The sequence below is a fragment of the Phalacrocorax aristotelis genome, chromosome 1 (assembly GCF_949628215.1).
Source record: "Phalacrocorax aristotelis chromosome 1, bGulAri2.1, whole genome shotgun sequence".
NCBI lineage: Eukaryota > Metazoa > Chordata > Aves > Suliformes > Phalacrocoracidae > Phalacrocorax > Phalacrocorax aristotelis.
The window spans coordinates 25090084-25111413 of record NC_134276.1 but is presented as its reverse complement, the minus strand read 5'-3'; the positions used below and the strand labels follow the sequence as shown (position 1 = coordinate 25111413).

Genomic DNA, 21330 nt, shown 5'->3' with positions numbered 1-21330 from the left:
ATCATGGAAGGGGACAACCCATCCAAGGAAAATTCCATTCAGCTTTTCCCTCAGTTCTTTGTCTCTTCCTCTGTGTTCTTCTCCATCAGAAGTTCCTCTCCTCTCTGGCAACTATGTCAAGGATGGAACATTCACTTTGGAGGCAGTGAGCAGCTAAGGGGACATAGCTAGGCAGGGACACAGTGCAAGGACTGTGGGATGGCAGGGTGAAAGGTGCAAGGTCTACAGAACCAAAACTCTTTCTGCTGGAGGATGAGATGTAGGGACTAGGGGTATAAGGCTGATGAAAGGTTGATATGGAATGATACACTCCAGAGATTGGAGACTGGTGCACCGAGGTTCAGAACAAACAGAAAGAAGCAACACATACATTTATGTGGAAAATTTCCTGGACCATTACAGGAATGATGAAGGGGAGCCCATTTTAAAAGGTCTGGGAACCAGTTATACACTTGGGAATTTTACCTGCATAAACTGAAGAGAAGCTTCAAAGTCCTCCACAGGATACATCTTAATGCGAAAGAATTTCATTCCCATTATAAGACTGATAATGCTTTGAACTACATATGGGCTTTGTTCTTTATGCCGTAACTCTTTTAACTCTGCCATGAATTTCTTCTTTACAGCAGGAAATCTACAAATTCACATTGGTTAGTTACAGAAAAGTATAGATTCATATCTGGAATGTACTGTAAGGTATATAAATGGGGAAAAACCTAAAGAAGATTCAGCCTCTGTTGTAAATTACCTTTTTGCTCAGTATGTGAAGAGATTTGTTTTGTTCTCTTTCACTTCTGATATACTCAGAAAAGGAACCTAAGTGTACAGCCTGATCTTAGTGCCTTTGGATAACCATATATGTCCAATTATTTTCTTACCACACCCCTCTTTTACATAAGAGCTAGCAATATTATTATAATAACCCCCACATGTTTTTCAAAAATCCAAGATAAAAGATGGCTTTATTGTAAGTACATGCAATGTTTTCAAAAGAAAATGCTTAACTAGTAAACATGAAAATATTCAGCATTATCTACACATGCTATTCCTCCCTTCAGGTTTTTTCTAATAGCCATTAGAGCAACACTTAAGCCATATCTACAGCAATTTGGGATGGGGTGGTCTATGACCATTTTTGATGGCCCCCATGAGTCTATTGGAGGAGTGTTTTGAGGAATGCTGTCCATAAAAATAACATATAGGAAGATCATCCAACAGGATCTCCTGCCCTTTTTGGGACAAAATTAAAAGAATGTAATTTTCATGGGCAGGGTAGCATGTACAACCTGTTCTTATCACCTCTGATAGGGAACAAAGAAGAGTTAAAAAAAACAGGTTGGCAGGAGGAAGCCCTTCAGAGGTAGCAACATCTTAGCAAGGCCCTTCAGAACTGGAGGAGAAAAACAGTGTTTATGGAGAACAGGTATGTTTTGTCTTCGACAGTAACCTTGAAGCTTCAGATCCAGATGTCACCTCCTCTTTTGCTTTTGACCCAGCCAATTCAGAAGCCCAGGTAAGGCCTTAGCTGTAGTCTGTGAAAGTCATATGATTTCTAGGAACTCAAACTGGCTTGCCTACATCAAGCTAAAAAAAATAAGTTTGGTTAAAGTGGTCAGTCTTGTCTTGTAAAGCAGACTCTCTCTCAGCAACACCAACAAGTCAGGAGACAGAGATCACTGACATGGATCTATGTTGGTGCAGTTCACCCTCCTGCTTAATTTGTGTGATAAGCGTATGATGAGATGTTATATTGGGTTTCTGTTTCTGTCTGCTTCCAGCTTCAAAATTTAAGACCAGCCTCCACAAAGTGTTTTCTCTCTTTACTGTACCATCTGAGCTAGGAAGTGCAGGATGAAGGATTCAGAAGCAGTTGCATTAAGTTCTGAACTGAAATAACTGCAGAGAGACTTTAAAATGTTGCTATGTTGGAGTATAGCCATCTTTAGGTTTGCCCAGCTAGAGAAAAAATAGCATCTAGAAAAAAGATTAATTAAAATAGCTCTCTTCAGTCCTTTGGGCTTTCCACAGACGTCATTGCTGAGATAAGAAAAATAATACTGCTGTAGTCTAGTTGAATTTATTCAGTATCTCTGGACTAGATGCAGAAAGCCTGTGATTCCCTAGAGTTCTGTGCTCTAGAACATCTGGATGAAGAGAGGGCCAGTGAGCTGAAATGATTTATTTTAGAAAATCAGATTATTCATATGCTAAGCAAGCAATTCTTCTCAGATTTCCATTATGTATGATATTCAATTTTACTTACTTTGCTTGAGCTAGAACACCTATTACTTCTGCATACAAATCTGCAACAATGTGCATATTTCCAGTGTTAGGACCAAGGTACCTAGCAAGAGACAAGAAAGAATTCTTGGCTGAGAAAGCATCCTGCTTAAACCACTGCAATTAAAAAATTCAGCATATAATTGTTCAAATAGAATTTTTGTGTGAAAAAGAGCCTTACCCTTCTTTGTATTTAAAGTGCTTGAAAGCCAAGTTAATAACATCATGTACCAAACTGTCTATTACAGGATGAAGTGGAATCTGAAAACACAAAGTAAAACAAGACTGGTATACATATATAATACTTTAAGCTGTGTACCTTAGTGCTTGTAATACTCCTGGGTATCTTCCCTATACAAATATAGTATCAGCTGACATAATATCTGGCTAAAAAAACCCAGCTGAAATAAGCCAGCCATTTAAAGTTAATGTAGTGCTGAAGAGAAATACTTTAGCTCCATAGAGTTGTCAAAGTAAAGCCTGTATGAGCACAGAATACTGTGTATCCTACAGGTGCAAGAAAGGCAGCAATAAACAAGCATGCAGGATGTATCTCATGCTTTTATCAGATGCTTAAACACAGAAATAGAAAGAATAATCCTGAAATTAGGTTTTGTTGGTAATTTCCGTCATTTATTAGTTAATGTATAATTTAAGAACTCCATACCTGTTTCAAAACTTCTATTAATACTAAAGAAAAAATAAAATCAATAGCCAGATCTCTCCTCTCCATTAAATAATCCCTCTGCTGCTCATCACTGCAAAATCAAAACAAGAAACACAATGTTTAGATGTGTCATAATTCATATTATATGCCTTCCTCAATTACACAAATACAGATAACGAGATTGTGTTCTACTTTTTAAACTGCAGTCCAGCATTTCAGAAAGTAATGCACTGATATGCTCTTAAAATCTGTGACAAATAGACCAAGTCTAACTTGTTACTTTCACCTTCTTTCAAATGTTTAAATGTCACTCTCCATTTCCTCCCTTTTTTCCTAGTTTAAGATCAACACAAAACTCAAGAAAAAAAAAAACCAAAACAAAAACAAGGAAACTTTTGGATTCTATATTCTAAAAATGGATTTTATTTCAATTTCCTTGCTTGTGGCCGCATTTAGACAGTTCTCAGTTACACTTCGGAGACAAACGTAACAAATTATTTTGTGTTATCAAATTCACATTCAGACTTGTGGCAATTTTGAAAAATGCCTTAAAAATACCGATGGAGAATTCATAACCAAACTACATTCTCTTTTTAAAACTGTTTCAGTGTTATTTTTTTAACTTTGGCATCACTTGCGAAATGTTCAGACGCATTCCTTGTGCAGAAGACACAGGAGTAAATGTCTGAGGTGAGTAGCTTGCAATACAAATACAAAAAATATCCATTTGGATCACCTGGTTACAGTTTCAGTGTCTAATGTAAAGATAACGTGAAATATACAATACTTTTAAAAAATTAAATGTTAAATGACAGTTCTGCAGTCCATTTGCAGCAGTTACTACTGATTTCAGTGAGATCTTTCTTTGCATAAATTCAGCACAATTCTTATAAACATTAAGAACTTCAGTGATTTCAGTTATACTTAAGTGCTTATAATAAAACATGCATTTAAGAGTTCTGCTTGATCAGTGATTACATAAATTTGCATTTTGGTTTTCTTGATTTCACATTAAGTGGAGAAAGGACTGGTTATACATTTTTTCTGTAACACTATCAATTGACAGAGTGGCCTTGGTTCACTGCAAAGCAGACTTTGAACTAGATTTTGGGTGGAGTTCCTGAGGACATCTATTTATGAGCAGGTGGTCCTGTAACAAGTTGAGGGAAAAAGGTGCTTCAAGGCAAGGATTCATCTCATGCAAAAGCAGACTTCTAATTGATGAATCATGCCTTCATATTGCCTACTTCCACTGACATGAAGAGTCTGGAGGGATCTGATTCAGGTTCATGTCTACCTTGATATTCTAAAACTAGCTCCTACTCCTTCGTTCCAGCAACTATTGCCTTTCAGTAGTTACTGGATTATAATGTAACCCTAATGTGAAGAATTGCCTATGCATTTCCAAACACCAGGTCTGCCAGTGTTGATTCTCCTGCTGTTTTGTTAAAGTGTGTAAATGTAGTACCAAAGTATTCAGAAAAGTTTGAATAATATACCTGTACCAAACCATCAGACCTCAATATAAACCAAGACCAATCTGTTGCCTTATCACTGAGGAACTACTGATATCGTAAGAGATCAACATATTTGTTTTGGGGACATTATTTTTGTTCACTTGTTTGTTTTAAGAGCTAAATCAATGTTGCTAAAGCTCTTTGACTGATACACAATTTTTTTGGACTGAGGATAGGTGTATGTGAAATATCTATGACTAGGCAGAATCCTGTATAAAAAAAAAATCCTTCCAAGTGTCACAGAATTATTGCCTACTCACATAAGTAAGGAAGACAGACACAGTTTATACAAACCAATATTTAAATGACATTACAGCTTCCAAAACAGCAGTAAGAAACAGTGTTTGAACTACCAGGAGCATAATTTTAAAGACACAATTACTCCATCCATCTAGAAGCTGATAGAAGAGTTCCAGGAACATGCAGAAAAAGATGACAACAATTTTCAAACGACTGTAACCTCACAAAAGCTGATGGCCAAAATGTAATATATTTTACATTACAATCTGTCAATAATGCTTGTATGTATATTCAAAATCATACCTTTTGGATTTAGTACTTGTTCTTGGTCTGTACTCATGAGATTCATCTTCTATGCCATTTTGTCTTTTATACCAATCAAACAAAGTACGCAGGATAGAGGGTAGGCAATATTCTGAAAGTGAGCTCATTGAGCTTATTACCTATGGGGAAAATACAACAAATCAACAGATCAACAAATCAGCTGGTGTTCAAGTTTCCCCTCCTCCTTAAAAAAAAAAAAAAAGAAAAGTACTAATTCAATGGTTAGTCATGTTCTTTCTTGTTTTCATCTCATTTTCAAGATCCATGGTACAAGCAGTGACTTAATATTCTGTATTTCTGTTGAAACACAAGCAGAAATACAATAATGGGCTGTATGTCAACAGTGACTTCCCCCGATGATACTAAAATGCATTAAAATCGTGTATCACATCCTACAGCACACCAGAAGACAAACTGGTTCTTCAGAGGACTTTTTTTTTTTTGTTATACAATGTTGATTTGAGTTTGAGCACATTATAAGGAAAGAAAAAGTGATGACCCAGAAGTACTGTCTCATGGGTTGTATCTGACTGCTGGATGTTGCTCCTGAAGCTCAGAGTGTATTGACAAACCCCACAAGCTCTGCAATAATCTTAACCAACTGAACGTGCAGATGCATCCCTCTGACTATTAGGCTGACACACCTGATAGCTTAGACTTCTCTTTTATATACAGGAAAATATTTACAGTTTTCCATGTCTTTGTGTGCACAAATAAGTAAAACATAGTTTACAATTATTCCTTAAAAGTTCCTGATTAAACAGCTCTAGTGGTATACTGGAAAAGAAGATTAATGCTCACTCAGTATAAACTGTGTCAATTACAGAAATGTTACCTAACATGTAACTGCTGAACTATGACTTAAACTTCCTACTACAGGAAACCACAAAGCTGCAAAACATGAAAGATCAAAAGCTAGGGTGAGAAAAACCCCATTATTATACAAGAGGATTATATATGTATTGCAACTGAATGTTCACAGCTACAGCATTTCTGTACATTCTAAGAAAACATAAAACAACTATTTAAAATAGGAATAAATTACTGATCTGGAGATTTATGACCACCTCAAGATCATGCAGGGCTAGATGCTGCAAAGTGCTGAGAAGCAGGAGTGAAGTGCTGAAGTATCCACTTCATGTTAGGTACACTGATTATGTCATTAACTCTGTCAGGTTTATCCACCTGCTTAAACTTAAACCAGCACGTTTCAGTGCTTGTGGAACAACAACAGTAGTGTTTAATGTCTTGTATAAGATCAAGCTTGTGTGAAATCTGTGACCAAGTCAAGAGCAAAACTGAGAGACCGAGCACCTTATATACAACTCCCAAATGTTACTAAAGCCTTAAATGACAACTTCTGTGGGCGACAGTTAGTTTAGATCAATTACTCTGATCTCTTTTGCAGCTTTTCAGCCTCAGACTTTAACTAATTCTCAGTGATGCTGTGATCTAAAGTTAATGAGACACTTTGAGGATAAAGTATTATGGTTTTGATTGGATTCAGGTATTATGGCCTAAAATTAAACATAGAGCATTAGAAAGCTATAACAACTGCCCTGTAAAAATACAAGTTTCTATAAAAGTACTATTTTAGGAAAGCTTTCAATCCAGTGTTTCCAATATATTTTATTACCTGAAATATGAAACAAGTTGCTGTGGAAGATGGCATGAAGGCAACTGCTTGCAGCAGTGACAGGAGGCCCTTCATGAAGAATTACTACAGCAGTCCAGACTCAATTATACCAAAGCCTTCAAGCGTAAGACTTCAGATAAATACTTAGAAGACATGAATCACCTAGTGTCAGTGCAAACTATTCACCACCAGCTCAGGGCACTTAGACATTTCAATTGCTTCTCTGTTGCTTTCCAAAAGTTTTTCTGAAGCTGGCATAACACTGGTTGTTAAATATGAGACACAGTGAAAAAGGGTTTTCTGGGGAAGACTAGAATAGACCTAAATATCTTTTAAGAGATCCCAATATTTAATTGTAAGTGAAAAGTCATTTGAATCAGGTCTTCCTGCACGTTCACCAACATACACATCAATGCTGTTCCCTAAACCCCAGCTATACAATTTCACTCACCATAAAAAGTCAAAGTGATTCCTGTTAAATCTCCACAAGCCATACTTTCTCTGCTGAATTTACAGTGTGTGTCTTTAGTAGGGATAAAAGGTCAATATAGCTTTTTTTAAAAATCTTTCTGTCACTGCACTTTTAAGACAGGAAGGAAGGGTGGACTGGGCAAAGACCTGGCTCTCAGGGAACAGGAAGGGAGGGAAGTCTAGCCAGCGAGTTGGTTACTCAACCCTTTCATTTATTGGAAGTAAGTCCAGGAGTGAGATGAATTCTAGCTCTGTGCTGCTCCTGAAAGGGAGTGCACAGATGTACAAATATGTCCTTGTTGCACAAATGATCATGTTCTTCCATCATAAATGAACTACCTACTGTATAGCTTAAGGATAGGAAAGCTGCACAAGTAGCGAGTTGTTTAAAACTTGTGTTCACAGAGCATTAAATATAATTTATGTAAATGCTTAATATTTATTTTGGACTAATATGTTAGAGTTAATTTAATGAAATTCTGCCCAGATAGTTTGCTACAATTTATATACTTTCATAAAAGTCTTGCTATATTGTCAAAATACAAATGTAAGAAATGTTTTCACTAACAGCAGAGAGATGCTGATTATTTTTATTTCACATATATGTATTTTAACAGCAAATATATTCAAAACTGCATTCAATTTTCAATAATATAATTAACTTCCTGGATGTGCATTTTTTTCATATACCATATATGTCAGTATGTATGTTAAATGTACATTTTATTGCCATTTTAATAATGCAGAATTGCAGTACATTATTTTTACATAGTTCTGGTTTATTTTTTGTAAATCTATTATTTGCACAGTGTCTACACATTCTGTCTTCAATTTGTTGTTGTGTAGATTCCAACTAATGTACATTAGCAGTGAGATTTTACAGTTTTTATCAATGCTACTGAAAGCAGAACTTGATAAACATTGTCTTGGCTATATTTAGGATACTCATAGCCATGCAATCCATGCAATAATGTCTTCCCTTCATTTATCATTTTTTCCACTTCATGCATGTCTATAACAAAGCCCCATAACTACAAAAATACAGATTCAAGGGCAGTAACAGCTCCTTGCTCCTTGAAACCAACAGCAAAACTCTCATGGACAAGAAGACTGGGATTTCACATGCAATATGTGACATTAAAGAGATAAAAGTTAACAATTCCTCTTCCAAATACTCTAGACTGGGGCAGGGGGAAAGTGGAAAGATCAACTGCACTAAGTTCTAATCAAAGAAGCTCCATGCTCTTAATTCTTCTGGACCCTTTGAGACAAAACGGGTTTTTTTCTGCTAATGATAGCTTTCTAAATAAGTCAACTCGCATTGAAAAATCCATAATTGTAGGGGAATAGACAGGGATCGGCGACCGGAAGATCACGGGATGTGACGGAAAGATAGACTCCTCCCCATAGGAGTGGCAGGAACAGGAAGCGCAAGAGCTATATAAGCGTGTGACGCAGCCAAATAAACGGACATTTTGTATCCATCATATTGATGTCTGTGCATCACTGTCCCCAGGGTGGGTAGAGCCCTGTGTCCCGGAGATATGCGGCCCAAGATAAGTTCTCCCGTAGAAGCGTACAGCTACACATAATATGAAACATTAGGAGCAAATAGCGCAGCTGTGCTTGTGTAGATCTCCCTTCCTTCACATCTCTGTTCTAAGCATTTTTTTGGACAGTGCTATGAAGTTAAATGTCCCTGGGAACTGTTAAAACTGATAACTATTAAGTTGAACTCACTAGTTTTAATTTATGGCCTTGGTTTTGTGAGTAAAGAAACAGGATTTTTTTATACCATAATTTTGTAGATGTGTAATTTCACCTAGCTTGCTTATATATTAGCAATGTTTATAGCTCTTTTACTACCAGGATTACGGTTTACATGAAAACCCATTTATTTCTAGCATGCATCAAGTTCAGTTCTGAATGTGTTACCTTTAATTTTGCCTTCAGACCTGCTTCTTTATACACTGCTTCAACCCAAACGTCTGATCAGGAGCCAAAGGTTGTTCTATGACCCCATCACCACCATTTTTTAATATTTCCTCTACCATGTGCCCTTCTGCCAGTCAAGAACAACTTGTAAAAAGCAGGGAAAGGGAAAACACATAAGGGGCCAACTGCAGTACTACTGCAATGATGATACCATTATTTCCTTACTACACCTAACAAATATAACATGGGATGGAATAATTATCACCATGTCATTTGCCACAGTTAGACTGTTATGAAAAAGGGACACAATCATCAGTATGTTGCTTAGTGTCTTATTTATATTTGTATTTTACACATTTTTTATTATTACATTTTTATTTTTCCTTTTTTAGCTTAACCAATCTTTTGTTTCCATCTCCTAAAAGTATATAAAACTTTAAATGTTTTTGCTTTCCAATCTTTATTCTCCAACCTCATGTACTTCTAAGAAGAGAGTAGTTTAACTAAAATGAGCACAAACTGTTGTGCATTTTATGCTGAAAGTCTTGCAATAGGCACCTCATATAGACAGTTTCATATGAAAACTGGGTCTTGCTGTTAAGTTTTCATTTCCACGGCCAAAATATTACATTAATTTTGTATTTTCATATGGAAAAATGTCTGCAGGTTGGTCCAAGATTACACAGTGCCCTTTTTCTGCCTCCAGTGCTGTCAGTTCACAGAACATTTATATAGCATGGTAAGAACAGAAGATACTTTAGCAGGCTGAGAAAACTCTAATAAAAATGTTTCCTCGGGTGAGGATAAGCCTCTTGGATAATTATGCTTTTTTTCACCCTAGCTTTTGATCTTTTCATGTATTGCAACTTTATGGTTTCCTGTAATAGGAAGTTTAAGTCATAGTTCAGTAGTACGACGTTTAATAACATTTCTGTAATTGGGGACGCAGAGCACACTAATGCTGGAGCAGAAATGTTCTTTGCCAACAGGCAACTAGAGTTGTCTAATCAAAAACTTTTAAAACATGATTTTAAATATACTATAAAAATATTTAAAGCCATATGTAAAAAGTATATAATTTCCTGTATATCTTTTCTTTATACACATGCATACCTAAAAAGGAAAATACAGTCAGTATAAGGAATCCAGTTTGTTAGGCTAATGGTGAGATGTTCTGCAAGTCAGGATAAGTAAGATTACTTCATACATTGCTCAAGATACTATTATGAATTTAAGGAGGGTGATGCAATTGGCAGCCAGACAGAGCCCACAGGACAATACCATCTGCAGTATTGTCAGTGCCTACTACTACGGAGGCACTGATAGTACATCCATATGGAGAGAAACAGCTCTGCCTGGGCACAGTCAGGTCCCTGGATCCATCACCACCACCACAAGTAGCATTCCTAAAATGGTGTTTGAGAATGGTCAGGAAAAAACGCCGCTTGTCAGAAAGCCAGAGATAAAGCTGTTCAGGGCAAGTAAGCAATGCTTTTAGAATAATTTTAAATGGTTCAGGGGGTTCAGTGTTAAACTTGATGCTGATTTCTCTGGGTAGCTGAAGTTCCATTCTACTCATTGTAAGTTACTGCAAAGGGGGTTTTTCTGGCTGTTTTTTTCCACTTCTGAAGCTGACTTGCAAAAGGCAAATTTGAAATGAGGTCATGCCTTTTGTTGATTTTTCATTTACAGTTAGAATGTGCAGCTCAGATTTTTTAAAGTGGCTGGTGACCTGGTCACTTCAGCATCGCCTACCAATTTCATTCACATTGAACACGGATAATTTTGATAAAGTCAAAAAAAGAAAATTAGGTTCCTTTGACAGTGTGTCATTTTCAATGCCTTAAAATTGAAAGTAAAAACTATTAGACACCCCTTGAAAATATTTGTTCATGGGGATTCTCCCTCTGTTCTGCCTTCATTTCTGTAGTAAAAATGTCAGGAATGTCATATGTGGCCTTTCCTGGTTTTGCTAAATGACTTAATGTGTTCCAGGAATAAATACCAAAGCCTTCCACAGCTTACCTGGAAGGAAGAAGCAAGGTATTATCAGCCTGGTCTTTCTTAATCCCACAGACTCTAAATATTTGAGTTAACTTAAAAAATAAAACTTAAATGTGCTTAAAAGCACATGCCCTCTTACTTAGATTTTAATAACATGTAGAATCATGATCTTCAGAGTTTTCCAGGTAGACCACACCTTCATTTTTAATATGAGCAAAATTATCCATATTTTTGTGACAACTTTATAATACTGACATGTTATCATTTGCAAAACAGCTTGATAATACCTAATATGTATTGACCTTATCTACCAATTAGGTAGACGTTTTGCTCTATCTTCCTGTCTCTACTCTAGCTGAGTTCTATGAAATCTCTACTGTGTATTACAAATTTCTGAATTAAAATCTAGCTACCATTTAGCCAAACTAAAATGATTTCAGTAAGTATGAATGATGTTCTTGAACGCAGGCTCATCAGCCAGGTACATTTCAGGTCCCTTCTCCCACTCACAGGCGTACATCAATCCCAGGAGCATTAGGATATCTCAAAATGATTGTGCTGTTCAAGCAGAAGACAATGTGAAACCTGAAAAGGGAAACATTCCCAACAACTCAGGCTGAGGCAGACAGATAGTCTGAAAACTTCAATCTGAATAGTTTGTTTGGAAAATTTTAAGGAACGAAAACAAGGTTTTCTGACAGGACGTCTAAGGCAATCTCAGCTCTGTACTCTTCTATCAGCTCTACACATAGGTAGGACTCTAGATATGCAGTTAGAAATACAAACAAATGTTATCTATAACAAAATTTGCCTTTGTTTTTTGTCTGCATGTGTTTTTTCCCCCCAGCATTCAGAGTAAATTGCTACAGTAGGAACATCACTGTTGTTTCACTCTAGAAAGTATTCGTTTTTCTCATTAATTGATCTTAATTGCCAATAAGTAATACCATTAACTAGGAGAAGCATGAATCTTCTAATTCTTCCTTGTAAAGGGCCACAATTTGCTTACCCATGAATATTTCATCAAATCATGGCCACCCATTATGTGTTTGTTTAATACACTGCAGGAACAGTATCACAAGGTTTGCATATGGGTGGCTTAATTTGTTTTTCTTTCCCATTTATGTGTGACAGTCTTCCCACAGGAAGGAAAAAAAAAATATATAAAATTAAGGTCAGAGTACCACAAAAAATTTCATTCAGCAGCTAGGGAGTACTCACAAAGGAGCCTCCTTTAGCCTACAGTGGCTGGCTCCCCTGCGGGGTCCCTCTTTGGTCAGCAAGGCAGGCAGGGAGCTCCCCAGTGCAAGGCAGAAGTTCTACCATTCACCTCCTGCTCTGAACAGCCCTCTGAGCAGGCTATCTCTCCTCAAAAAGCAGCTACAGAACAACCTAGAGAACATCACTTTGTCAAGCTAAAATTATAAAGTGAGCCTTTGTGAACGCCAGTGGGGTCTCACAAGGCATCTTTGCTTCTGGTGCAATGTACCTAATGACCCAGAGAACACAATAAACATGTTAAATTCATTTGAAGTTCTGAAGTCCTACCCATACCTATATCCTCTACCAAAATTAAGTCAATCAGTATGGTACCTGCAGCTTATGGCGTTAGCCACAGCTGCTTTCAGAGTTACTGCTGTTGCTGCTGTTTCTGCTTTGTCTTCCTGTCCTGTACTTCTGGCACCGCTGGCAGCACAGCGGTGCGGGCAGCCATGGAGTTAGCAGCAGTGGCGACAGCTACGGCAGCTGAGGCAGGAATGGCGGAGCAGCAAATAACTTTGTTCTTTATGATACACCTTGATTTTATCCCTCTTGTTTGTTGGGAGTGAGTTTTGGCATCCTTTATGCAACTTAAACTCTTTAGCAACTATCCTTCTTTATTTAAAAATAGATTACTTATGGAGGAATTTTTTCTAGATGCTTTCTTTTTTTTTCAGAAACAGACTGCTGACAAAAATTAGTTCTCTTATACCATCATAATAAAGTGTGTATATTGCTGTTGGTTTTATTTTTATACTTGTCCTATGTCCCTTACATAATCCATTTATTAATCAAATGCCAGATAAAAATTTGATTTTATTAATTACAATTATATTGCTTTATGAAAGGAAATCTAATTCATTATATAAATTCTATTTTAGATTTTAATTCTTTTTCCCTGCCAACCATTTTTCTCTAATTATTATTTACCCTGTCATATACAGGCATTTATCCTGACAACTGAATTGATGCTTGATTTTAAATACAACAGGTTGGCTCAGTCTATGTAAAGTGCTGCCTACATGTAAGTCATGCTGGGTCACAGCTACAGAGACAAAATAGACTGATGAGACTGACGGCAATGACAATGACTCTAAAGACCCTCATATTAACCCTGTAAGATTAAGACAAACTCCATAAAAGAAAGATTAGGAGCTAAATGCCTGTTTCAAAAAAAAGATATTCTGAAAAGGTAGAAAGTTTGCTTCAAAACCTCCTTCAGGGGAGACAGCCAGGAAATAATACATGTGCTTAATACACTGTAAAAAGCAAGAAGTTCTATGGCAAAAAAAATTGAGCTTGAAAACAGTGGAAAATCCTCCTAATTTAAGACTAAGAATAGTTAGGCAAAGCACTCCTCATTCTACTAAAGTACATTGAGAGATACTGCTTTTGCAGTATTCAATGATAGCATAAGGACACTAGACTGCCTTCCAAGTATTTGTCTTACAGCCTGAGGAATGGAAATAATATAATTTCAAGTGTCTTACTTGATCAAACTGAGGGTCTTCTCCTCGTTGCAGAGATTTGGTCAGTGGTTTCTCCTAAAAGAAAATATATTAAATACGTATTACTTAATATCAGTACTACGATGCATTCTATCCATTATTTTTCTGTTAGATTTTTACTCACATAATTTGTCTCCTGACTAGTTTCATGCTGGAGATTGTTTCATATGCAAAGGAGACCTCTGCATACATATGACCTAATACTGACAGAGTGTCTTTAGTGTCTTTAGGTTTTTTCCAAGAAAGAAAAGGATTAACCATTTATTACACCTGAGTTACTTGGTGCTCACATTGATGAGACATGCTTTCAAAATCCTAAAAAGCACCTGGTATTTCCTCTAATACATAACCAAGGAGTTCTATATAGCTACATAATGTACCTTCTTGTTATAATACTTGTTACAATACTACCAGGCAGTACAAACATGACCACAGATACAGTGCATCATCCAGTGCATACTGAAGGAAAGGTGATTTTAGAAGAATCAGATACCAAAGAGTTAATTTTTAAGGAAGATAATTGTGGAAAAAATGGCTGCATTAAGCAAAAAAAAAAAGAGTTCTCAGAGTACCTGGGAAGGCCAAGGAGAACTGCCCAACTCAGGAGTCCCCACATGTGAACATCCGTTCACCTTTATGGCTTTTTTGCCAAGCAGGCTCAATTACTGAGGCATGTAGAAGTACACAGTCCAGTATTCTAGATATACGCAACAGTATACAAAACATGAATCTCCAAACCCACAATGAAAATAAACAATACATGAAGGCAGATGACAGTCTGAAAAACATGTCACTGTCACAATTCTGCACTGAATTGTACTAGTGTTGCTGGTGTCTGAAATGTGCCAGTGACTTACTCTTCTGTAAATCATGCATCTTTCTTCACCTACAGCTGCAAGACTGGGGCTCTCCCACCAGCTCAGCATGAGATTTTTCTGTTCAGCTTTCAGTGAACTATTACACTCATCAGCATCTGTTAACGTATCAGGCGAAATACCATCACTGCCAGGGGATGTGAGATACAAAACAAAGAAATCTGTAAAGCTGCTGAGATAATGAAATGGAAAGACTTGAGGCAGTCCAAAGATTTCTATTATTTAATGTTTCTCCCTGGAGAAAATGTCCAGTATAATCTGCTGACTGATTTTGAAATTAATTTTGCTGATCTATTTGTAATGCCAGCTGGCAAGGAGGTTGGCTGCAGGGTGGCTGCAGTATCCCCTGACTACCTACCAAATAGAAAAATCAACAAAATGTTTTCTACTGAGTCACTGATTTATCCAGGAGAGACATCAGTATTTTTCACTGTTATCTCTAATGTCTACAGTGACTCCTCCAGGTTACATTAAGGGCACAACTATTAATTAGAACTTTATGACAGATTATTGGTAATGAACAGACACAGTAAAATCTTGTAGGCCAGAAACAGACACATGACACCACCCCACCCACAGTCCTCCTCCTCAATCAGTAACTCAGTGTTACCCTACCTAGTTGTGTCTCATGGGAGGACAATGCTTCTTTTGTCTATGGCTGCATACTGAAAAGGACAGCAGATAATCTTTCAAAAGTAGTGTTCAATTTATTGAAAAGATTCTTAAGTTTTCATGGTGCCTGGGCAAATCAATGTCCCGAGAATTAGTGCAGGTTAGGAGAAAAATACCCAATATACAATCTTTTTTTTTTTTCATTAAATTTCTGATTCTGTTACAGATGGCTTGTGTTACCCCAGAGACATTTCTTAAGGCCTGTTTCAATAAAAAGGGCTTTGGCATCCAGGAGCTTTGTGTTCCAGTGCCTGACACTGCAATGCTTGGCTTTCAGAGTAGTATCTAAGATCCTGCAGAAGTGCATTCAGTGTTTCAAGCAGAAATGAGGTGGGGATTCCTCATTACATGCTTATCTTTAAGGTGGGCACAGCTAATTGAGATAAAACTGTGCCCTGGGAACCCAGGTCTGGAACTGCAATCCTGAAAATGTCCTAATCACCTGCTGCCTATCTCTGGAAGCACACACACCTCACAAATACTTCAGTTTCTGGCAACGATGTTCCCCAGGGACTGTGTTTCTAAGTTGGTGAAGATCCCTCCATTTTGAGAAGGTCATACAACTCATCTCTTGCACTGTTACAGGCGACTAGACCAGGGCTTCCCAAACCACAGTACATTCACCTAAAGAAACCATTCACAGGCCATGCAACAGACTTGGTCGCAGCAGAAGGCAGCCCTGGGATGGAGACCAGCCAAGGACACCTAGCACAAGCCAGGAAGGGTTCTGCTGCCTTAACTTCTCAGTGTCTCCAGTCTAGGGCTTTAACTGAGACCTTTTTCTTCCCTTCACCCCATCCTGCACCTACTGCTGTTCTTGCTGCTTCCCTTCCCCTCATGCTCTTGCCAGGCAGTGGCTGCTGCTGCAGCTGTCTCTGCCTCTTCTTCATGCCCCTGTTCAGGTTGATGCTGTTGCTTTTCCTCAACTCTTTCAGAAGTACGGTGCAGCTGCTGACTCTGCCTGCAGCAACGGCTCGGCCCAGCTGGACCCAAGCTGACACTGTGAAGCCAAGTGTCTCTGCACGTACTCCCCGTTCTGGGAGCAGGGTGCCCATGTCAGAGCAACTCATTGTACCCCTGCAGTGAATGGCAATAACCACAGAAAATTATATCTGGGGCTCGGAGATTTGACAAAACTCAAAGTAGAAGTTACTACTATTTACTTTATTACTAATGACAAGTACTGAATAGATAATGAACTGAATAAAGATGAAGGGCCAGATACAAATATGCTTTTTGGTGTCTAAGTGCTCCTAAAATAAAAAGGATGATTGCTTGCATGATGAGTGTAACAAGCGACCATCTCAGGAAGACCCTGCTGAGTAAATTCAAAGACAGCTCAATAATATGCAGGTGCTCCAAGTGTCCTTTGAAAACAGCATTTTTTCTTTATGCAATATATAATTCCTTCTCATCTACTGTAAACAACTTGCCTATTCTATACCACTTAGTTCTAATATCCTTACAAATCATACCATCTCATGTTATACAGTGTTTTCAACATACTTGCTAAGGTAGCTACTATATAAAATATATTTGTACTCATGGTAGACATTTTCATTATATAGCAAAGGTTCAGGACTGGCAAAGACAAGGTTAAAACATAATACAGTGAAATTGCATCTGAGTAATAGATTCCATAGCAGTCTATTTACCTGAAGGTATACTTATTTAAAAGATTTTTAAAAATCTTTAAAATGTGTTCCAGCCTCAAGGCACTATTTTATTTTAATTTATTTTCTTGCCCACCCAACTCAGAAATGGCAAAGAGGCCCTTTTATATTATGAGTTGACTCTGTTTGAGTCTCTGTTGCTATAATACCTTCTACAGAAATGTCTTCCAAATCTTGGATGAATAGGTACGCTGAATTTGGAGCCAAAGCCTACAACCACAAAATATGAATAAAGAAAGTTTTGATTAATCTGAAAGAGCCCATAGCTTTCTGGGCTATTAGAAACATCAGAAAATTTCAGAAGAATGGACTCTCAATAATAACATTTCCATTCTTAATCACTAAGGTAAACATCCTTATTTCTTGTTTGAAGTGCTGCCTTCAATTGTATACTCTGTATTTTTTCATGCTGGAAACTCCCATGATATAAATGCACGTTAGAGATAAGCAGTAAAGATCAGCAAAGAAAATTTTGTACTTAATATTTGAAACTACTGTTTTTCAATAAAACTACCTAAACTTTTTGCATTGCCAATGCTTACAAAATAAAATGCTCACCTAAAAATTAATTTCCTTCCTCTGTCTCAATACTGTTGTAAAAACATTAATAGAATATAATAAAATAGAATGTGTGGGATATGCTATGGCAAATGTATATTTTTTCATCATATTTGCATGCAATAACTAAATATAATATTTAGAATTTATCTAAAAAATAACATTTCTGTCAACCCCCCTGTTCACACAGAAACACTAAAACATTTCTCCAAAGACTGTCAGCTACTTTTAATGGTTAACATATTAATGCTTTTTCAGGGCTGATACACAAATATAATTGGGTAAATTTACACAGGAATAGCTTTTGTTGACCACCTGACACAGAACTGAGTGTTCAGGAAAACATGAAAACAAAAGGATGTTGTAGTGCCTCTTAAATTTCACTACGTCACCATGTTATAATGATATATAATGTTCCTTGAAGTTATTTCTAACCTCAGCAACCATTAGGGACATTATTCCTACTGAACTATGACTGGGTACTATATCAGTAACTGAGATAAACCCCCTCTTTTTATAAGGGGCAGGGGTTTAGCATTAAAAATGCTGCTATAAGCGCATGGAGGATGCAAGGATATGTTGATACAAAGTATCTTTCACACTGCATGCTAAAAAGCAGTCACACATAATCTACTGAGTAGTCTGCTGGGATGGAAGAGTTACCAAAAGGAAACAGGAGAAGAATGGACCTTTTCACATAAAACGGAGTAGACATAGACCACATTCAACTACTACAGCTAAAATATATATAAAATGCATGTATGTGCAATCTTAAGAACCAAAATATCCCCAAGTGTAATTCTTTCCTGCTTATGATGAATCACCACGTAAGCCCCAAAGAAATTGGACATCTTTGTATTATATTCTTTTCATCAGGAAAGGCAGGTGGTGTTTGGTAGGAAAAGATCTGCTCCAAAAATCAGTAGATCAAACATGCTAAATTTTTAATTTTGCCATTGGTTATTTTGTACATAGAAAGATCAAAAAGTGTATTGCTGTCAATCTTGCACTCATGTGGTGGGTAAACCATTATATGTATGATCTAGGAGAAAATACCAGGATATCAATTTGCTTCTGAAGGCTGAGCACGTGAAACTATCCCACAGAGGAGCACCTACCCTTCAGATGCAGCTGACCTACCAGCCAGTTGCCTCCGAAGGGGACAGTTTGTCTGTCTCATCCCTGCCTCCATTTCAGCTGTGTGCTCCTGCCTCCTTCCTCCCAGAAACGATCTATACTGATCCTGCAATGAGCAGGTTCACGCAGCTGAACTTCAAGATGTTTTGCCCTCTCAAAAACGGATAGAACACCCTATGGTCCCATAAAAAAGCTGCTGTACTGAAAACAGTTCTGAACTTCTTGGGAAATAAATTTCATGTCTTATTTACCTTTTTACTATTTGGGAACTCCCACCACCACCCCAGGAAGCCTAGTTAATTTATACCTATGTAATTAAGAGAGCCAAGCTTTTTGACTCAAAAGCACAATCTGTTTACTCTGATAGTCTCCCAAATGTCTCCCAGCTGGAACTTCTATGAAATAGGCAATTACTGTCCTGTTTTCACAACCATTCTTTGCAAGTCAGCAGGTCCTTATGCATAAAAATATATATTGCCAGTTCAGCAGATGACAACAGAATTTTTGATTTCTCTTGTTGCTCTGCTCAGCATCAATTCGTTGCTAGATACTTCTTTTGAGAGACTGTGTCAGTGACCATGGTATTCAGACAGTAAAATAATCAGACAAGGGGATTTTCTGTATTAACCTCTGAAATTCTATGCATACACCAAAAGGAAATCCTAAACACAAGCATAGTAAAAAAGATATGATAATATAGCTTCAAGAAAAGACCACAACTCTGCATAAGACAAAACTATGGACTACAAAAATTATGAACTTCATGTAACTCTTGAAAATTAAGTAAAAAAGCAACGCTAATTGTATGTGGTATTTTATATGGAGAAAAGAGCATATTTCAAGTGGCAATGAAATATATGTAAAAATGTTCTACATCTCCCATAAATTTTTGTTTTAGCAAACTCAAGTCAAAAACCCAATTGTCATTACAGTTGTTGCATAAAAATAGTGAAAGGTGCATATTTAGAAGCCAGGCTCAGTATTACTATCGATTCTCTCTTCATGCAGTTGCTCTTTCCTTTGTAACAGCTCTTCTGTTTCATTCACATGGAAAAGGATGTGCTCAGTACTCTTGTACTGTTGAATACAAAACTGTGTAAGAAAACAACAGTTCAGCTTCAAGAACAGGTTTTCACTCACTGGCTCTGATTCTCACCTCTTTGGCATCCATGTCATGTATTGTTCTGACCCAGAGATAGCTTCTGTCATCATATCAGATATTACAGGCTAATTTTTGTCTGATAATCACATTCTCTGCAAAAGGCATCTTTTACCTATGCTGCCTACCAACAAAATTAAAACATGGACACTCACAAATTTTGGTCGTGAGAATGTTTAATTTGAAGTAACTGATGTACCAGGAAAAATGCCAAACAAGCCAAAGAAAGAGCAAATTAATTTTCAGTACTAATACTACACAGAAGTGGAGTAAATTCCAAGCACACTGAAGAGAGAAGCAAACCCACTGAATTAGAGATTGACTTCTAAGCAATTAGATTTGCAGTGAAAAAATTAGCACTGCAACTTTCCCATGGAAATAACATGGTAATAACATGGACCTTAAGAAAAAGCCTCACAAAAAACAAATATGAATGTTTTCTTTCTTTCACTTAACTTGAGCAAAGAACTCAAGAACTCTGACATTCTTCCCTGATCAGTAAAAAAATTCCCAGACGTGCCCTCAACTCAGTGTTGATAATAAATGGTCACAAACTTCAAACAACGGTTAAGCGCTGTTACAAATATAATGGTAACTGCAAAAAACCAATCCAAACAAAAAACCTACTGCTCTCTGCATTTGTATCTTCCCTAATATTTTTCCATTGCAAATTAAGGTGTTTTCTTGTAGGTAGGAAGTAAAAATATTCCTTTTACTAATGTATTTTAAGCTCAAATAAGCTGATGGCTACCAGTGGACCAGTTCCGAAAGCAATATTTTAAATACACGCTTTTGTAAAATCTGGAAAGTTGGAAAGAGTACTAAGGATTACTTCACTGAAATTTGAGGTAGACTCTAGCACAAGTGAGAAAGGAAATTTTATTGGCTGTTTATTTTCAGAATTCTGTGTTAATAGGAAGGCCTTTTTAAAATTGTAACTTAATGAATACATCAGAATCTTCTGTCTGAACACACACAAGTTGTAAGCTCTGGGCTAGTATCATAAGACTTTCCCTGATTTGAATTACCCCAGTACTACAGTGTACAGAAAAAGAGGTGAGTTTTACAACCTCTAAGTTTGATAAATTTAAAAAGAGCATCTAGTAATGACGTGTGGATACTTCATGTTGACACCCTAATTCCATCATAGACCCGTGTTAGTAGACCGACTGATTCTGACTTAAAAACTTCCAATGTAAGAAGATAAAATTTTATTAATTGGAACATAATTTGCTGGGGCAGGGAATATATTAAGTTTTAGTGGCATCCTTATGTATGATGAAAATTCTTGAAGGGCCATAATACCATGAAAGATGAGAAGGCTGAGGTATTTAATGCTTTCTTTGCCTCAGTCTTTAATAGTCAGACTGGTCATCCTTGGGGTTGTCAGGCCCCTGTGCTGGGAGATAGAGAT

The 21330-nt window shown here is 37.1% G+C and overlaps 1 protein-coding gene across 3 annotated transcripts in view; it reads right to left on the bottom strand.

Annotated features, from left to right (window-relative positions):
• FRY (FRY microtubule binding protein) overlaps nucleotides 1-21330 on the bottom strand; it is a 199589-nt gene that overhangs the window by 110817 nt on the left and 67442 nt on the right. For all 3 annotated transcript variants that reach the window (XM_075084765.1, XM_075084750.1, XM_075084760.1), the window contains exons 3-8: nucleotides 13825-13878; nucleotides 5008-5147; nucleotides 2948-3038; nucleotides 2462-2541; nucleotides 2264-2344; nucleotides 466-634 (exon numbers count right to left, since the gene is read on the bottom strand). In XM_075084765.1, the coding sequence (XP_074940866.1) occupies nucleotides 466-634; nucleotides 2264-2344; nucleotides 2462-2541; nucleotides 2948-3038; nucleotides 5008-5147; nucleotides 13825-13878 (615 nt within the window). The remainder of the gene's footprint in view (nucleotides 1-465; nucleotides 635-2263; nucleotides 2345-2461; nucleotides 2542-2947; nucleotides 3039-5007; nucleotides 5148-13824; nucleotides 13879-21330) is intronic.